Genomic DNA, 14632 nt, shown 5'->3' on the forward strand with positions numbered 1-14632 from the left:
AAAACCTCACGGAAATCGCACTCTGTCTTCATGATTTGAGGCATTTTGTTCAAAATGGAGCACTCCTGCAAACTTTGGAGAAGCCAATCCTAGCCAATCAGGATGGAATATGAAAAATATGAAGGACCTGTTTTGTTTAATGACTACTAAAATACAGTGTACCGAGTTGTGTGATTTCTTTGGACAAAAACTGTAGGATTACTGTCAAAAAATGTGTTTTGCTAAAATTGGCCTCCTGGCGGCGCTACATGCCCATGTGGAAACTTTGGGGGATGGGGTTCTGCTCTGGCACCCAGGGAGTGAACTGCACAGTTTCACCATGCCTTTAGACCTGGCGGAGACCTATAGGCACAGCAGTCACATTGCAGAGAAGTTGGGTCCATTCTCATTTCCTTCAAAGGAAGTGAGAAGTGTGGCTCTGTGTGGCTCTTTTCCATTTCATGTGGCACAAGTGGTTCTCAAAACTTTTATTTCAAGGACCCCCCATAACTCTGAGAGTGTTCGAATGGAACCAAATGGACCCGTAAGGGTCCATTTGGTTCCATTCGAACACTCTCAGAGTTACACACCTTTCAAGGGGTCCACACTTTGAGACCCACTGGTGTAGCAGAGTGTTTCCAGTGAGCCAACATGCACAAAATCAGCACCCTGACTCTAGCCGCTTTCCAATCCAAGGGATTTGCACTACATAGTGCGCATTTCAAGGGCGATGACGTCACTGGGCCGCGCCGAGTGCTGTCCCATTTCGTAGACCACATTAACCTACCCTTGGAATGTGCGCTACTTTCTCCTCGTTTTGAAGCGTACAGCCGATGGTCACTTCAAGCACTTCGTTGGATAGCGGCGTCCCACAATGCAACGCGGCGCCTCCACGATTCAACCCGAATCAAAACGAAAACAACCAGGTTTGAGCATCGCATTAAAAGAGCTACTACTGCCCGCCTCGGTTAGACTCATGCTGGTTCTCAATTCTGCTCGAACGTCGCGACGATATTTTAAAATAGGCTGTGTCATGGTGAATTATGAAGAAATACTATCCTAAACTATCTAAAAAGTTAATTCCCCGTTGCAAAAAAATAAGTTTGGGGGCGTTTAAGACGGTTTAAAATGGTTTAAAAGCACCGCGGAGGAAAAAATGGCAGACTAATAATTTTTGCAACCGGAAGTTCTCGGCTATGCACTTGGCAGTGCTGTCCCATTCCACAGGCAAAAATGTGCACTTCACAGGACAAGCACTACACTACACTAGCCCTACCCTAGCTAGGGCTACACTACAAAGGGCGCACACTCTGGATTGGAAAGTGGCTTATAAGTGAACATACCGTGAACGTGCAGCACAGTGGAGGCAGTGGACTTCCCTATGGGGTTGGTAGCGGTGCAGGCATAGCTGCCTTGGTTCTGCACCGTAACGTTGGTCAGCCACAAGGAGCCGGACGGCAGAGAGACACAGTTGGCACCCAAGCCACCGTCCCTCCTATGCCAAGTCACCGTGGGCTGGGGTACACCTGGCAACACGCACGCACGCGCACGCGCGCACGCACACACACACACACACACACACACACACACACACACACACACACACACACACACACACAAAAAAAAAGAGTTGTAGAGGCCCTCATTGCGCGCTATAGAGAGAGATCTCTCTCTATAGCGCTGCTGCTACTCAAAGATTTGCCATTTCAGATCATGACAAGTGACAATTAAGCCAGTGGGCCAATTACATGAGTTATATTTCGTCGTTGTCGGGTGGAAACCTTGTATGTCCAAAACCGTTTTTTTGTATTTATCATTTTAAAAATGATTTAAACTAGTGAGAACAGCCGATCTACAAGCACACAACGCCTCGCGGTGCGAGGCGTTGTGTGCTTGTAGATCTGCTGTTTTCACTACTTTTGTGCAACGGACTTGTATGATGAAGCAGGGCTTTGCTTTGCGAAATTTTAAACTTGGAGATACGAGGTTTCTGCCCGACAGTGACGATTTACTTTGTTGGCCGCCCAGCCCCCCAAAATGGAACGAAGGCCGACATTTTATTTCGATTTTTTTCCTAATGGCCGGCCTGGACCGGCCGGGAATGAACCGGCTGTTCGGGAGTTGTCCCGCTTTTCCCAATGGCCAGCACGTCCCTGGTGAATGTTAACGCCTGTATGGAAAGCTTGACTTGAGCTTGGTATCGATTACCAAGACAAGTAGGAGCAAACGGACGCCAGAGCTACTGCATTGCTTGCCAGCGCTGTGGTCCATTTCTTGACACATGCAAACCGTGGCGTGGAAATATTATAAAACTGCAATAAAGTGAGAAGTAGGATTTATTTTTATATTTTTACGTTGTTTATGTGCTCGTGGCAGGCTGACCAGTTGTGTGACCGTAATATTAAATAAATTGCTACTGTAAAAACAGAAAATATAAACAAAGCAAAGAAACAAAGCAAAGAAAAGAAAAATATTTATACAAAAAAACAAACAAACAAAAAACAATTCCTATATTAGTTTGATTGACTGATAAACGTTTCAACACAGTCTTCTTCAGAAACACAAATAGCCCTCTCCCCTCTGTCTCTCTCTACAGCACAGGTGACATACGTACACACACAGACCTCATCCCATCGTGGGTGATGAAAGTGGCTCATGAAATAAAGTGATTTGTGGTGGTTGCCAGAAGTTGCATTATGGGGCATAGTGTTGCGTATACCTGTGTGTGCGATACAAATACACAGAGTTGCAGGCTGACTGACAGACAGACAGACAGACAGACAGACAGACATAGAAAATAAAATATATAAGCAATCAAACTAGAATGCGGTGCTCCACGCAGCGCATATCTCCACCAGGCTAGGTTGCCTAGCCAGGGCTGTGGAAGTCGTGAAGGAAGCTACGGGGGGAAACAGCAGTTCTGAGATACAGTGAAACTTCACTCATTGCTTTTTTTGAAGACACACACAGAACCAGATGATACACGAGGGAGGTGCTGAAAAGCTGAGAGAAAAACTTAAAGGGGGCCAGTCACCTAAAGGGTTACTGTCACTTTAAGAATCATCTTAAAAAAACAAGTTAATATTTTTATGATGTTATTGTGGGGATGCGCAATTATAAGCCAATCAAATGAATTGTCTGTATAGCCTGACTGTATGACTACTTACTGTACTGGTCAGCTGTTGTTGGGCAGATTACACTGAGACAGTTTCAGACTGTTTTAGGATGCACACAGGAGAGAGACCACGTGACCTACTGTATCATACTATTAACATTTCGGGGCTGACAGCGGACCTTTAAACAAAAACTAGAGGCAGATGCCACCAATATTTTAATATAAAATACATGTTTGCTGCTGCTGGTAGGATTGCTGCCATTTCTGTACCCGAAAATCATTGTTGATTTTGTCGACTAAAATTATGACGAAAAATATTTGTCGACTGCGTTTTTTTCACTGACAAAAACTAAATAAAAACTAAGCTGTGATGACTAAAACTAAGACTAAATATATTGAAAGTTTCGTCAACAAAATAAAAACTAGACTAAAACGTTAGAGAGGGACTGGTGGAGAAGAGAGTAATTTTATGTTTGGTTGCTCTCAGGTGTTGCGTGCTGAAAATAGCAGATCTACAATGTAGCTTGTAGATCTGCTATTTTCAGCACGCAATCAAGTGTAAATTCAGTCATTACGATGCCAACAAGGCCAGCCAAAATACATTTTAGTTGACTAAATCAACTGTAGATTTAGTCGCCATAAAATCTTATGATATTTAGTTGACTAAAATTTGACTAAAACTAAAACTTTTCAGGTGACTAAATTATGACTAAAACTAAATGACATTTTATTCAAAAGACTGACTAAAACTAAATCAAAATTTGCTGCCAAAAACAACACTGCCGAAAATGTACAGTACCTCCCTCGACTCACCATGTCTGTATCAACAGCAGAGTGAAGCGAAGCAGGCAGACACCGGTTGCTGGCCACTCTGGGTCCGTTTCTAGCGCACATTTCAAATCATAAAAGCTTTGGTAGCACTTTAAACTAAGGTCCTGCTAATAAACATCTATTAACAGTTATTAAGATGTTTATAAGACATTTATTAACTGTTAATAAGCCATTTATAAGATGCTTATTAACGTTTATAATGTATTTAACAGACGTTAATAAGACATTTAATAACCGTTAATAGGTGTTTTATAAGACGCTTATTAACCTTATTATTTGTTTATAAACATTTGTAAGGCATTCAATAAGTTAATAAGAGGTTTATGAGACATTTATTAACTGTTAATTGCTTATTTATAAGACACTTGAAAAACGTTTTCATTTTTCTAAAACGTTTTTAAGGAATTTAATAAACATTCATAAACTGTTAATAACTTAATAAAAGTTAATAAGATATTTACAAATGAGTAACCTCATTAATTTATCCAACTATTTCCAGCCGAATCAACATGAAAGGGAATTGTTAGAAATGGGACTCTCATTTGTACCTACGCTAGACATTTACAAAAACCAAACCAAAACTCTCAAGAAAGACATGGCAATATTTCACAGAAGGCTGAAATTGGCTACCCACTTTGGGGTAGGAAACGAGGAGGAAATCCCACCCTTCCAGCCAAAATCAAATTGGGAACCCGCAAACGGGAGTCTCCCAAACAGCCTAAAACAGCTGATTACAGCTGACCAAATTTGTATTAACAGTATCCCAGCACACTTTAGGGAAAAAGACAATCTGACGAAATTACAAGTGGCCGCACTTAGATCATTAGCGAATAACAAAGACATAGTTATTAAGCCAGCAGACAAAGGGTCGTGCATTGTTTTAATGGACAGACACCAATATCTGCTGGAGGGTGAACGGCAGCTCAGCAACCCTGACCATTACAGACAACTAGAAGAGCCCATTTACAAACAGACAGCAATCAAAGCCAAAGAGATTATACAGAAACTGAGGAGAAAGAGACACATTAATGCAAAACAAGAGACCTATTTACTAGGTCAAGACACTCCTAGACCCAGAGTGTTTTACTTACTGCCAAAGATACATAAGAGCCCAGAAAACTGGACTATACCGTACCAAGTACCCCCTGGGAGACCAATTGTAAGTGATTGTTCTAGTGAAACGTATCACACCGCTGAGTACATAGAACACTTTCTCCAGCCGCTCTCAACCAGACATCCCAGCTATATTAAGGATACATATCATTTTTGGGAGAAAATAAAGGACATTTCAATTCCACAGGATGCCTTTCTGTTCTCCATTGATATAGATTCATTATACACAAACATTGAAACGGAGGCTGGATTGCGAGCAGTGAGAGAAACATGCCAAAAGTACCCAGATAGCAGCAGACCAGATGAAGAACTGCTGGAATTGCTAGAACTAAATCTAACACAGAATGATTTCGAATTTAACAACAAGTATTATCTCCAGATAAAGGGCACAGCTATGGGGAAAAGGTTTGCCCCCAGTTTTGCCAACATTTATATGAGCCTTTGGGAACAGACAGCTCTACAGCAATGCAGGCAACAACCAAGCCACTATTATAGATTCCTGGATGACATATTTGGGATTTGGCCTTATAGTGAAGAGGACTTCAAAGAGTTTATCAACACTTTGAACACACACCACAGGTCAATCACAATCAAGTACGTACTGAGTGCAGAGAAAATAGATTTCTTGGACGTAACAGTGTTCAAGGGACCAGATTTTGGAACTAGCCAAAAGCTGGATCTGAAGGTCTTCTTTAAGCCCACAGACACACATGCACTTTTACACAAGACATCCTTTCACCCGGCTCATTGTTACACAGGAATAGTAAAGTCACAACTTTTAAGGTTTAAAAGGATCTGTACTCAAATCAGTGACTTTAGAATAGCCTGTAAAACACTTTTTAGCGCATTGAGACACAGGGGATACTCACGGACATTTCTGAGAAAAGCTTATGATACCTTCCAACAGATAAGAGAGAGGGACGAAAGGCCAAAAATTGCCCTCGTAACAACCTTCTCTACACAGAGTAGAATAGCAAACACCAGATTGAAAAGAAATTTTGAGAACAGAGCAGAGGGCCTATTGGAGGACTTCACAATTATATCTGCCTTCAGAAAGAACAAATGTCTCAAGGATTATTTGGTTAAAAGCAGACTGGCGGATTCAAACAGACCACCACGCACACCAGAATACTTTCAACCCAAAAGGCTGGTGAAAAGTAAAACTACAAAAATAGTATATGAAATAAAGCAGAACATACACCAGAACACAACCAACTCGGTCTACCTGATCACATGCAGCAAATGCAACCTACAATATGTAGGAGAGACAGGTAACACGATAGCAGATAGAATTAACCAACACAAGTACAATATTAATAATGACAAACAAAACACATTAGTGATTGTACGACACTTTAGGACACATGGGATAGAAGCCCTCTCTGTGACCGGGCTAGAACATAACCCACATTGGACCATGGGCCAAAGGAGACACCATGAGAGACGATGGATAGACAAATTGGACACAATGTTCCCAGCGGGGCTGAACATGAAGGGGAGACTAATGTCCCTAGAACAGTAGACAGATAGAAACTCAGCAGAATCATCAACACATCTCACCCCTGGGGGGAACAATAGGACAGGGCCTGATGGGGCATCAGATGTCTTTCTCACCCAAGGTGTGATAAGTCAGGACCACTTTACTTAATCTCCAAGGGGATCTATTGAAATGTAAAGTGAATAGCTGTTACTGTTGTTGAATAGCTGTTGCTGCTGTTGAATTGCTGTTGATGTACTGACACATTATCTTGTTTATTATTGTGATGTTTTATCTGCTTATTGTAAGTAAGTAAATTAACATGGCGTTTATCGTGCGCTTGCCCAGGCCTTACGGCCTGGGCATAAATAGAACGATTACATCCACCACGGCTTCGTAACTCGCGCGGCGCTCCGCCGGCCGCGCGGCCCTGGCCGCGGCCCTGGCCAAGGTCCAAGGTCCGCTGGCCTTCGCGCCGCTTGCAATGTGGTGGACAATAACTGTGATCTATTATTGGGGGAGAATAGGGTTGTTAGTTATGAACAATGTATACATCTGAAAGCCATTGGTATGCGGTCAGAAATAAGAACACTTCTGGCTCACGAAATTTGACCATCGTGCCATGCACAGTCTCACAATCTCTCTTTTATGAACTAGGGGAACCAGCCCAATTTAAAATTGCAACATTCTTTCTTTTTAAAAACAAGATGGCGAAAGCACTTTTCTCTATACTGCACCTTAGGCATTGACTTGGCCTAGGACAATATATTGAAGTCTTCACTCCCTAACCTAACCGTTGTGGGGACCTACTATTTTGTCCCCACACTGTCAGAGGTCCCCTGTAGGTGACTGTGAACATGCGTTTAGTCCCCATAAGTATAGCTAGACAAACTCACTCACACACACGCACACGCACACGCACACGCGCGTGCGTGCGCACACGCACACGCACACACACACACACACACACACACACACACACACACACACACACACACACACACACAACCACACACATTAGTGTAGGTGGGAGAGAGAGAGAGAGAGAGAGAGAGAGAGTAGAAAACGCAATGAAGAAAGAAAGAAAGAAAGAAAGAAAGAAAGAAAGAACGAAAGAGAAAGTAGACATTTATTAATCCCGTGGGAAATTCAGAGAGGGAGTATGCGTGGGTGGGGTGAGAGATGAAGACAGGAAAGGAGAGGCAAAGAAAGAAAGAAAGAAAGAAGTGTGGGAGAAAAAGGGAGAAAAACTGTGATATAGGACAACATAAAAGCGAGAGATAGAGAATGAAAGAAAGATTGATGTACGGGGGAAACAAAAGACAGACAGTGAGGGATATTAACTAGGACTCCCAATTTACTTCAATCCTCCTCAAAAGCAACGCGAGCACAACGTCCTCCATAGTGAATGTCAGGGACATGCTGGGCCCCTGATTCAGCCCGGGAAAAAGAGTTGGAGAGGCCCTCATTGCACGCTATAGAGAGAGATCTCTCTATAGCGCTGCTGCTGCTAGTCAAAGATTTGCCATTTCAGATCATGACAAGTGACAATTAAGCCAGTGGGCCAATTACATGAGTTATATTTCGCCGTTGTCGGGTGGAAACCTTGTATGTCCAAAACCGTTTGTTTTGTATTTATCATTTTAAAAATGATTTAAACTAGTGAAAACAGCCGATCTAAGCACACAACGCCTCGCGGTGCGAGGCGTTGTGTGCTTGTAGATCTGCTGTTTTCACTACTTTTGTGCGACGGCCTTGTATGATGAAGCAGAGCTTTGCTTTGCGAAATTTTAAACTTGGAGATACGAGGTTTCTGCCCGACAGTGACGATTGACTTTGTTGGCTGCCCAGCCCCCAAAATGGAACGAAGGCCGACATTTTATTTGTATTTTTCTCCTAATGGCCGGCCTGGACCGGCCGGGAATGAACCGGCTGTTCGGGAGTTGTCCCGCTTTTCCCAATGGCCAACAAGTCCCTGGTGAATGTCAACGCCTGTATGGAAAGCTTGACTTGAGCTTGGTATCGATTACCAAGACAAGTAGGAGCAAACGGACGCCAGAGCTACTAATAAATATTATAAAACTGCAATAAAGTGAGAAGTAGGATTTATTTTTATATTTTTACGTTGTTTATGTGCTCGTGGCAGGCTGACCAGTTGTGTGACCGTAATATTAAATAAATTGCTACAGTAAAAACAGAAAATATAAACAAAGCAAAGAAACAAAGCAAAGAAAAGAAAAATATTTATACAAAAAAACAAAAAAAACAATTCCTATATTAGTTTGATTGACTGATAAACGTTTCAACACAGTCTTCTTCAGAAACACAAATAGCCCTCTCCCCTCTGTCTCTCTCTACAGCACAGTTGACATACAGTACGTACACACACAGACCTCATCCCATCGTGGGTGATGAAAGTGGCTCATGAAATAAAGTGATTTGTGATGGTTGCCAGAAGTTGCATTATGGGGCATAGTGTTGCGTATACCTGTGTGTGCGATACAAATACACAGAGTTGCAGGCTGACTGACAGACAGACAGACAGACATAGAAAATAAAATATATAAGCAATCAAACTAGAATGCGGTGCTCCACGCAGCGCATATCTCCACCAGGCTAGGTTGCCTAGCCAGGGCTGTGGAAGTCGTGAAGGAAGCTACGGGGGGAAACAGCAGTTCTGAGATACAGTGAAACTTCACTCATTGCTTTTTTGAAGACACACACAGAACCAGATGATACACGAGGGAGGTGCTGAAAAGCTGAGAGAAAAACTTAAAGGGGGCCTGTCACCTAAAGGGTTACTGTCACTTTAACACTTTGCTAGCCGAAATAGAATGGCTGTTGATAGATTAGCCGTGAAATTTCTATTATTGTATTATGATCTGAGACATAATATTATGTTTATAAACATGAGCCCGCCACCCCTCCTTCTTGGACGGCGCCGTGTTTTTTTTTTCTTTTTTTTCAATCCCCAGGTCGTTAGCTCACCGTGATTATCTGGATCTCCATTGGGATAGAGTGGCAGTTTTGGCCGAGGCATCTTCTCCCTGTGCGCGATCCGTGCGCATATAATCCAAGAATGACTGAACAGTCGATGTGACCATTTTGGCTAGCTTAGCCCTTAGCACTCCAGCTATGCTAATCGTCTAAACCAAGCCCCCAGAACCCTGGGGGCGCCCTGAAACCAAATGGACATGGTGGCCGTTTTGAGGTACTGCAGTTGGGTCTACTAACCACATGAACGCGCATAGGCTTCTTTGTATTGACGTGCGTTCATACCGGAAGAGCTCATTCATGAATTTGAGCCCCAGCGCGTCCATGAACACAAACTATGGCGAAAAATGCGTCACAGTGGCCCCACTACGTCACGGTTTTACTACGCGGAAGGAGGGGTGAAAACGCCTCATGCGCTGGGTGAGCAACTCAATGCAAGTGGACGGGCGGGGATATCTGGTGTCCTCTCTATTCTTATTATAACTCTATGGTCTAAACAGTAAACGGACGGCTGCTGGGAAGCCTCTGGAAGGAATGGACCTGACGTCACTTCTGCTTCATGTCAGACGAGTCATGCGCTATCGATGGACGAGTGGTGACTAGGGAAGGTTAGACGATCGCCGATTTTCGGATAAAAATCATTTATTTAGTTTTTAATGACCCAGTACGGTAAAAGACGGCGCGGCTGAGACATCCTTGCTCAGATGTCCGGTATATTCCGGTTTTAATATTAACTCTCCTACTGCCAGATTATTTATTTATTTATTGGGTCTGGTGCCATCAAAAAGCGGCTTACCTTTGCGACGTTATAGTAGATAGATAGACACATTTCTTTTTTCTTTTTTTTTCTTTTTTTTCTTGCGCAATAGTGCACTTTGGTCTGCCAGGCAGCAGAGGGCGGCATCATGCGAGAATGAATGTGAATGTGCCTGTTATGTGTTGCCGTAGATTCAGACCAGTCACTGGCTACAGAGCTCCGGGCCAGAGGAAATCAACAAGGAAGTGAAATTGTCTCCGTTGATGTAACGCATAATGGATTTTTTACACCATCACCGCGGAAAATGTGTTTACAGTACACGGCCGCACGACCCCTCATCAGCTTACAGTCATCAGACGGACGAACAAACGAGCGCCGTATTGGCATCGAGGTTCTGTAAAAAATGGGGCGAACGTTAACGTTCAAAGCGTGGGGAGAGTTAAGGGGCTCCCCGTGGCTTGCAAAGTGTTAAGAATCATCTTAAAAAACAAGTTAATATTTTTATGATGTCATTGTGGGGATGCGCAATTATAAGCCAATCAAATTAATTGTCTGTATAGCCTGACTGTATGACTACTTACTGTACTGGTCAGCTGTTGTTGGGCAGATTACAGTAAGACAGTTTCAGACTGTTTAAGGATGCACACAGGAGAGAGATCATATGACCTACTCCTACTGTATCATACTATTATAATTTCGGGGCTGACAGCGGACCTTTAAACAAAAACTAGAGGCAGATGCCACCAATATTTTAATATAAAATACATGTTTGCTGCTGCTGGTAGGATTGCTGCCATGTCTGTACCCGAAAATGTACAGTACCTCCCTCGACTCACCATGTCTGTATCAACAGCAGAGTGAAGCGAAGCAGATTGCTAGCCACTCAGGGTCCGTTTCTAGCTCACATTTCAAATCATAAAAGGTTTGGGCAAATTACTTTAAAAAAGTAATTAGTTATAGTTACTTCTCCAAAAAAGTAACTGAGTTAGTAACTGAATTACTCTATTGTAAAAGTAACTAATTACTAGGAAAAGTAACTATTTGCGTTTTTTTGGAGCAGGTTTCACAAGCCGTTTGCGATACAGTAAAAAAAAAAAAAAAAAAAAAGAAATCCAAAGATTTCAGTTTATTTAACTAAAAATATTTGTATTATATAAGTAAGTAAATACAAGTATTTTTAAGTAAATTAGAGTAAAAAAATCGATTCAGACAGATTACAGTATTTTCTGCCTTTCATTCTTTTCAAGGAAAAAAATACCTTATATCGCTTTTTTGATGCCTTCCATTATTATTCTCAAGGGGGAAAAAATACCTCATGTCATTTTGCTTCACGTGTGGACACAGAGAGGAGGGGAGATCTGTCCCAAAGAAAACTAAACTAAACAAAGGTTTAGGCAGTTATACATCGACATTTAATCTCTGCATAAGGATTTAAGGATTCTATGCTTATAATGATTGCAAGAAGAGCTGTTATCAACAATCACGGAGTATTTTGTTGGGACTGGAAATTACTTAATGAGCTCCTGGTGTGGATTCTTGCAACTCCGTGAGTCATTTATTTATTTATTTCTGCAAGACCGACACACGGGGTCTCTCTCTCTCTCTGTCTCTCTCTCTCTCTCTCTCTCTCTCTCTTTCTCTCTCTCTCTCTCACACACACACACACACAACCATCGTGACAGCTTGGGGACGCTTGTAACGGAGCACATTTCATTGTCAGGAACGGTAGCGGCGTTGTAACAATGGAAATTGTAATTAATTAGATTACCCGTTACTGAAAAAAATAGCGGTGTTATGTAACGCCGTTTATTTAAACGCCGTTATACCCAACACTGGTATGGATATGGGTCTGAAAGACTGTCCTGCCAATTCATCAGTCCATTGCCCCAAAAAAGGGATTGATGAAAAAAGCTATGCCTCGGGGCCTGAGAATGTGGGGGGACTGTACAAAACTTGATCTGAACGGGCAGTTTCTCTTTCAGGCCATTGAAAAGCTGATGCAGGCCTTTATTACTAGTAGGTTAGACCAGTGGTTCTCAACCTTTTCAGTCTGCGACCCCCAAAATAATCATATTTTAACTGGGGACCCCCCTTACCCTACAAACACTAAGAGCTGAAGCATTACATTTTGTATAACACGGTTCTATTGTGAAAATAGCAGATCTACATGCTCACAACGCCTCGCGTTGCGAGGCGTTGTGAGCATGTAGATCGGCTATTTTAACAATTTCTGCCTCTAATATTTGACAATTTGACCAATATTTAATTTGTCATTTTAGAATTAGAGGTATTAAAAAGTCCTCAAAATGGTTACTTTAGTAATTTGCAGATACCCTCTATACACGTAAACTTAATGCTGGTTTGTTTACTGTTGAGTGATAAAACAATGTTGCACATTAAGTTAATCATCTGGAGACCCCCCAAAATATTGTGGAGACCCCCCTGGGGGTCCCGACCCACAGGTTGAGAACCACTGGGTTAGACTACTGTAGCCCTCTTTTAGCTGGTCTGCAAACAAACAAAAAAAAAGAAAAGAATTACAAGTAATTGAATGAATTAGAATCATAGACGGACTATGAAAAAATGGGCCCCTGGGCCCCAAAATGCAAAGGGCCCCCTTCTTACGATCGCACAGCGACATAGCGATGGTGTGTGTTCCATGTGCGCAGCACAGCCGCGCCAGAAAAAAAATAGAGTTTTTAAAGTCCCATAAAAAAAAGTGCCCCTGAAATGTATAGAATAGTTATACTGTAACTATAACACACAATATATATGTAGATAACATAGTAGCTATTCTTGAAAACATTTTGGATGGGTTTATTTTCCCTCTCCTCTGCCCTAAAAACAGTGGTGCCAGGTTCAAAGTTATTCTATGCTTTGTGATAACATTCTTCATCATGCTTATGTTAGCTGCTAAAGCAACCCTCACTGAATGCCATCCTTGATTAAAAATCTACAAAACTGGTGCCAGCCATTTTGTTTAATTTTGCCTTTTTATGGGGGCCAAAATCATATTTTGTACTTAAATTACATATATAAATCTATGCTTCTATCGAAAGCCACACTACCCCTCTTACAAAGGAAAACATGTATATTTATATATATATATCCTATCATTAGATTTGGGCTTCAATAGAACATGTGTAAGATGACCTAAATCACATTGATATATACTGTTATTATGACGGCTGTGTGGTGTTCTAGAGTGCTATGGCCTTTGAAAACCACCAGGTGGTGATCTCCTACTATCTGATCAACTAACAGAAGAAGAAGGAGACGCATCCATTTTGTTTTGTTTCGGGCCTAGTTGTTTACATCAGTGCCAGGCCTTTTAGCTATCATGCTATAACACTTCAGAGCCCTGGCGATCGCGATCAAGGATAGCAATCGCCAAGTTTTTAGAGTACTTATAGTTCGTCAGGGAAGCACGGGAAGTGTATAAACGAACGTTTTAAGATAACATTTAAACGGCCGGAACCAATGTTCGGTTATACCGGTTTCCCGTCGGACTGTGTTACACTGGTGCTACAGTCAAATCGGCCGTATCGCTCCGGTCACGGAGGCTCATGGCTAACTTCTAGAGCGATTTTTTTGAAATTACAATTATGAAAAAATTATAAAACGTTTGATTAATTAAAAAGACGTAAAAGACGTTTATGGCACTAAGGATCAAAGACGTAATAGACGTTTATGGCATTCAGTGAGTTAAAAGAAAAGAAAAATAAGAAAATCTAACAATACTTTATATAAAATTTGGTACTGACTTATTTATTTTAGATATATTATTATCTATATTTTAATAATACATTATTCATTATACTTCTTGCAAGAGTTTGGCCCCTATACATTTGATATGACTTTTTATGTTTATGCAAAGAATCTGACTTGTCCCAGGCAGCCAGGTAATGCTGGTGGTAACACATATTTAAAGGACCATACAGTCAAGTGTTACAGTACATGATGCTATAACATAACAGTTATGTTATCTACCCCTGGTTTATCTACTACCACTACATTGTTGTAATGCGTGGACATTAGAAAATGTAATGTTGTTGTTGTTTTGAAGTCTAAAAAACTGAGGAGCTAAACACTTACAGTATAATATGTATCATGGTGTTTTAGGAATATTTGGGGTTATTTTTGACATGAACGAATAAAATAGTGTCTGGCAAATATTGCAACGTTAATAACAGGGACGCGGTCACACGGTGGCTCAAGCTGAGGGGCCCCCTGGCCTGGGCCCATTGTGCCCGTTGGGTAATCCATCCCTGATTAGAATGCTGCAGCATGTGTCCTCACCAGGACTAAGCGCAGAGCATACATCACACCCATCCTCTGCATTGTTCTAGAACAGTTTATAAGCTTA

The 14632-nt window shown here is 41.8% G+C and overlaps 1 protein-coding gene across 1 annotated transcript in view; it reads right to left on the reverse strand.

The window, feature by feature from the left end:
* adamtsl3 (ADAMTS-like 3) overlaps positions 1-14632 on the reverse strand; it is a gene marked incomplete at both ends in the record, with an annotated part of 420411 nt that overhangs the window by 100759 nt on the left and 305020 nt on the right. Inside the window, one exon of the mRNA XM_080729421.1 lies at positions 1276-1505. Coding sequence (XP_080585547.1) covers positions 1276-1505 — 230 coding nt within the window. The remainder of the gene's footprint in view (positions 1-1275; positions 1506-14632) is intronic.

This window comes from Nannobrachium achirus (genome assembly GCF_963921795.1).
Source record: "Nannobrachium achirus genome assembly, chromosome: 7".
Lineage (NCBI taxonomy): Eukaryota > Metazoa > Chordata > Actinopteri > Myctophiformes > Myctophidae > Nannobrachium > Nannobrachium achirus.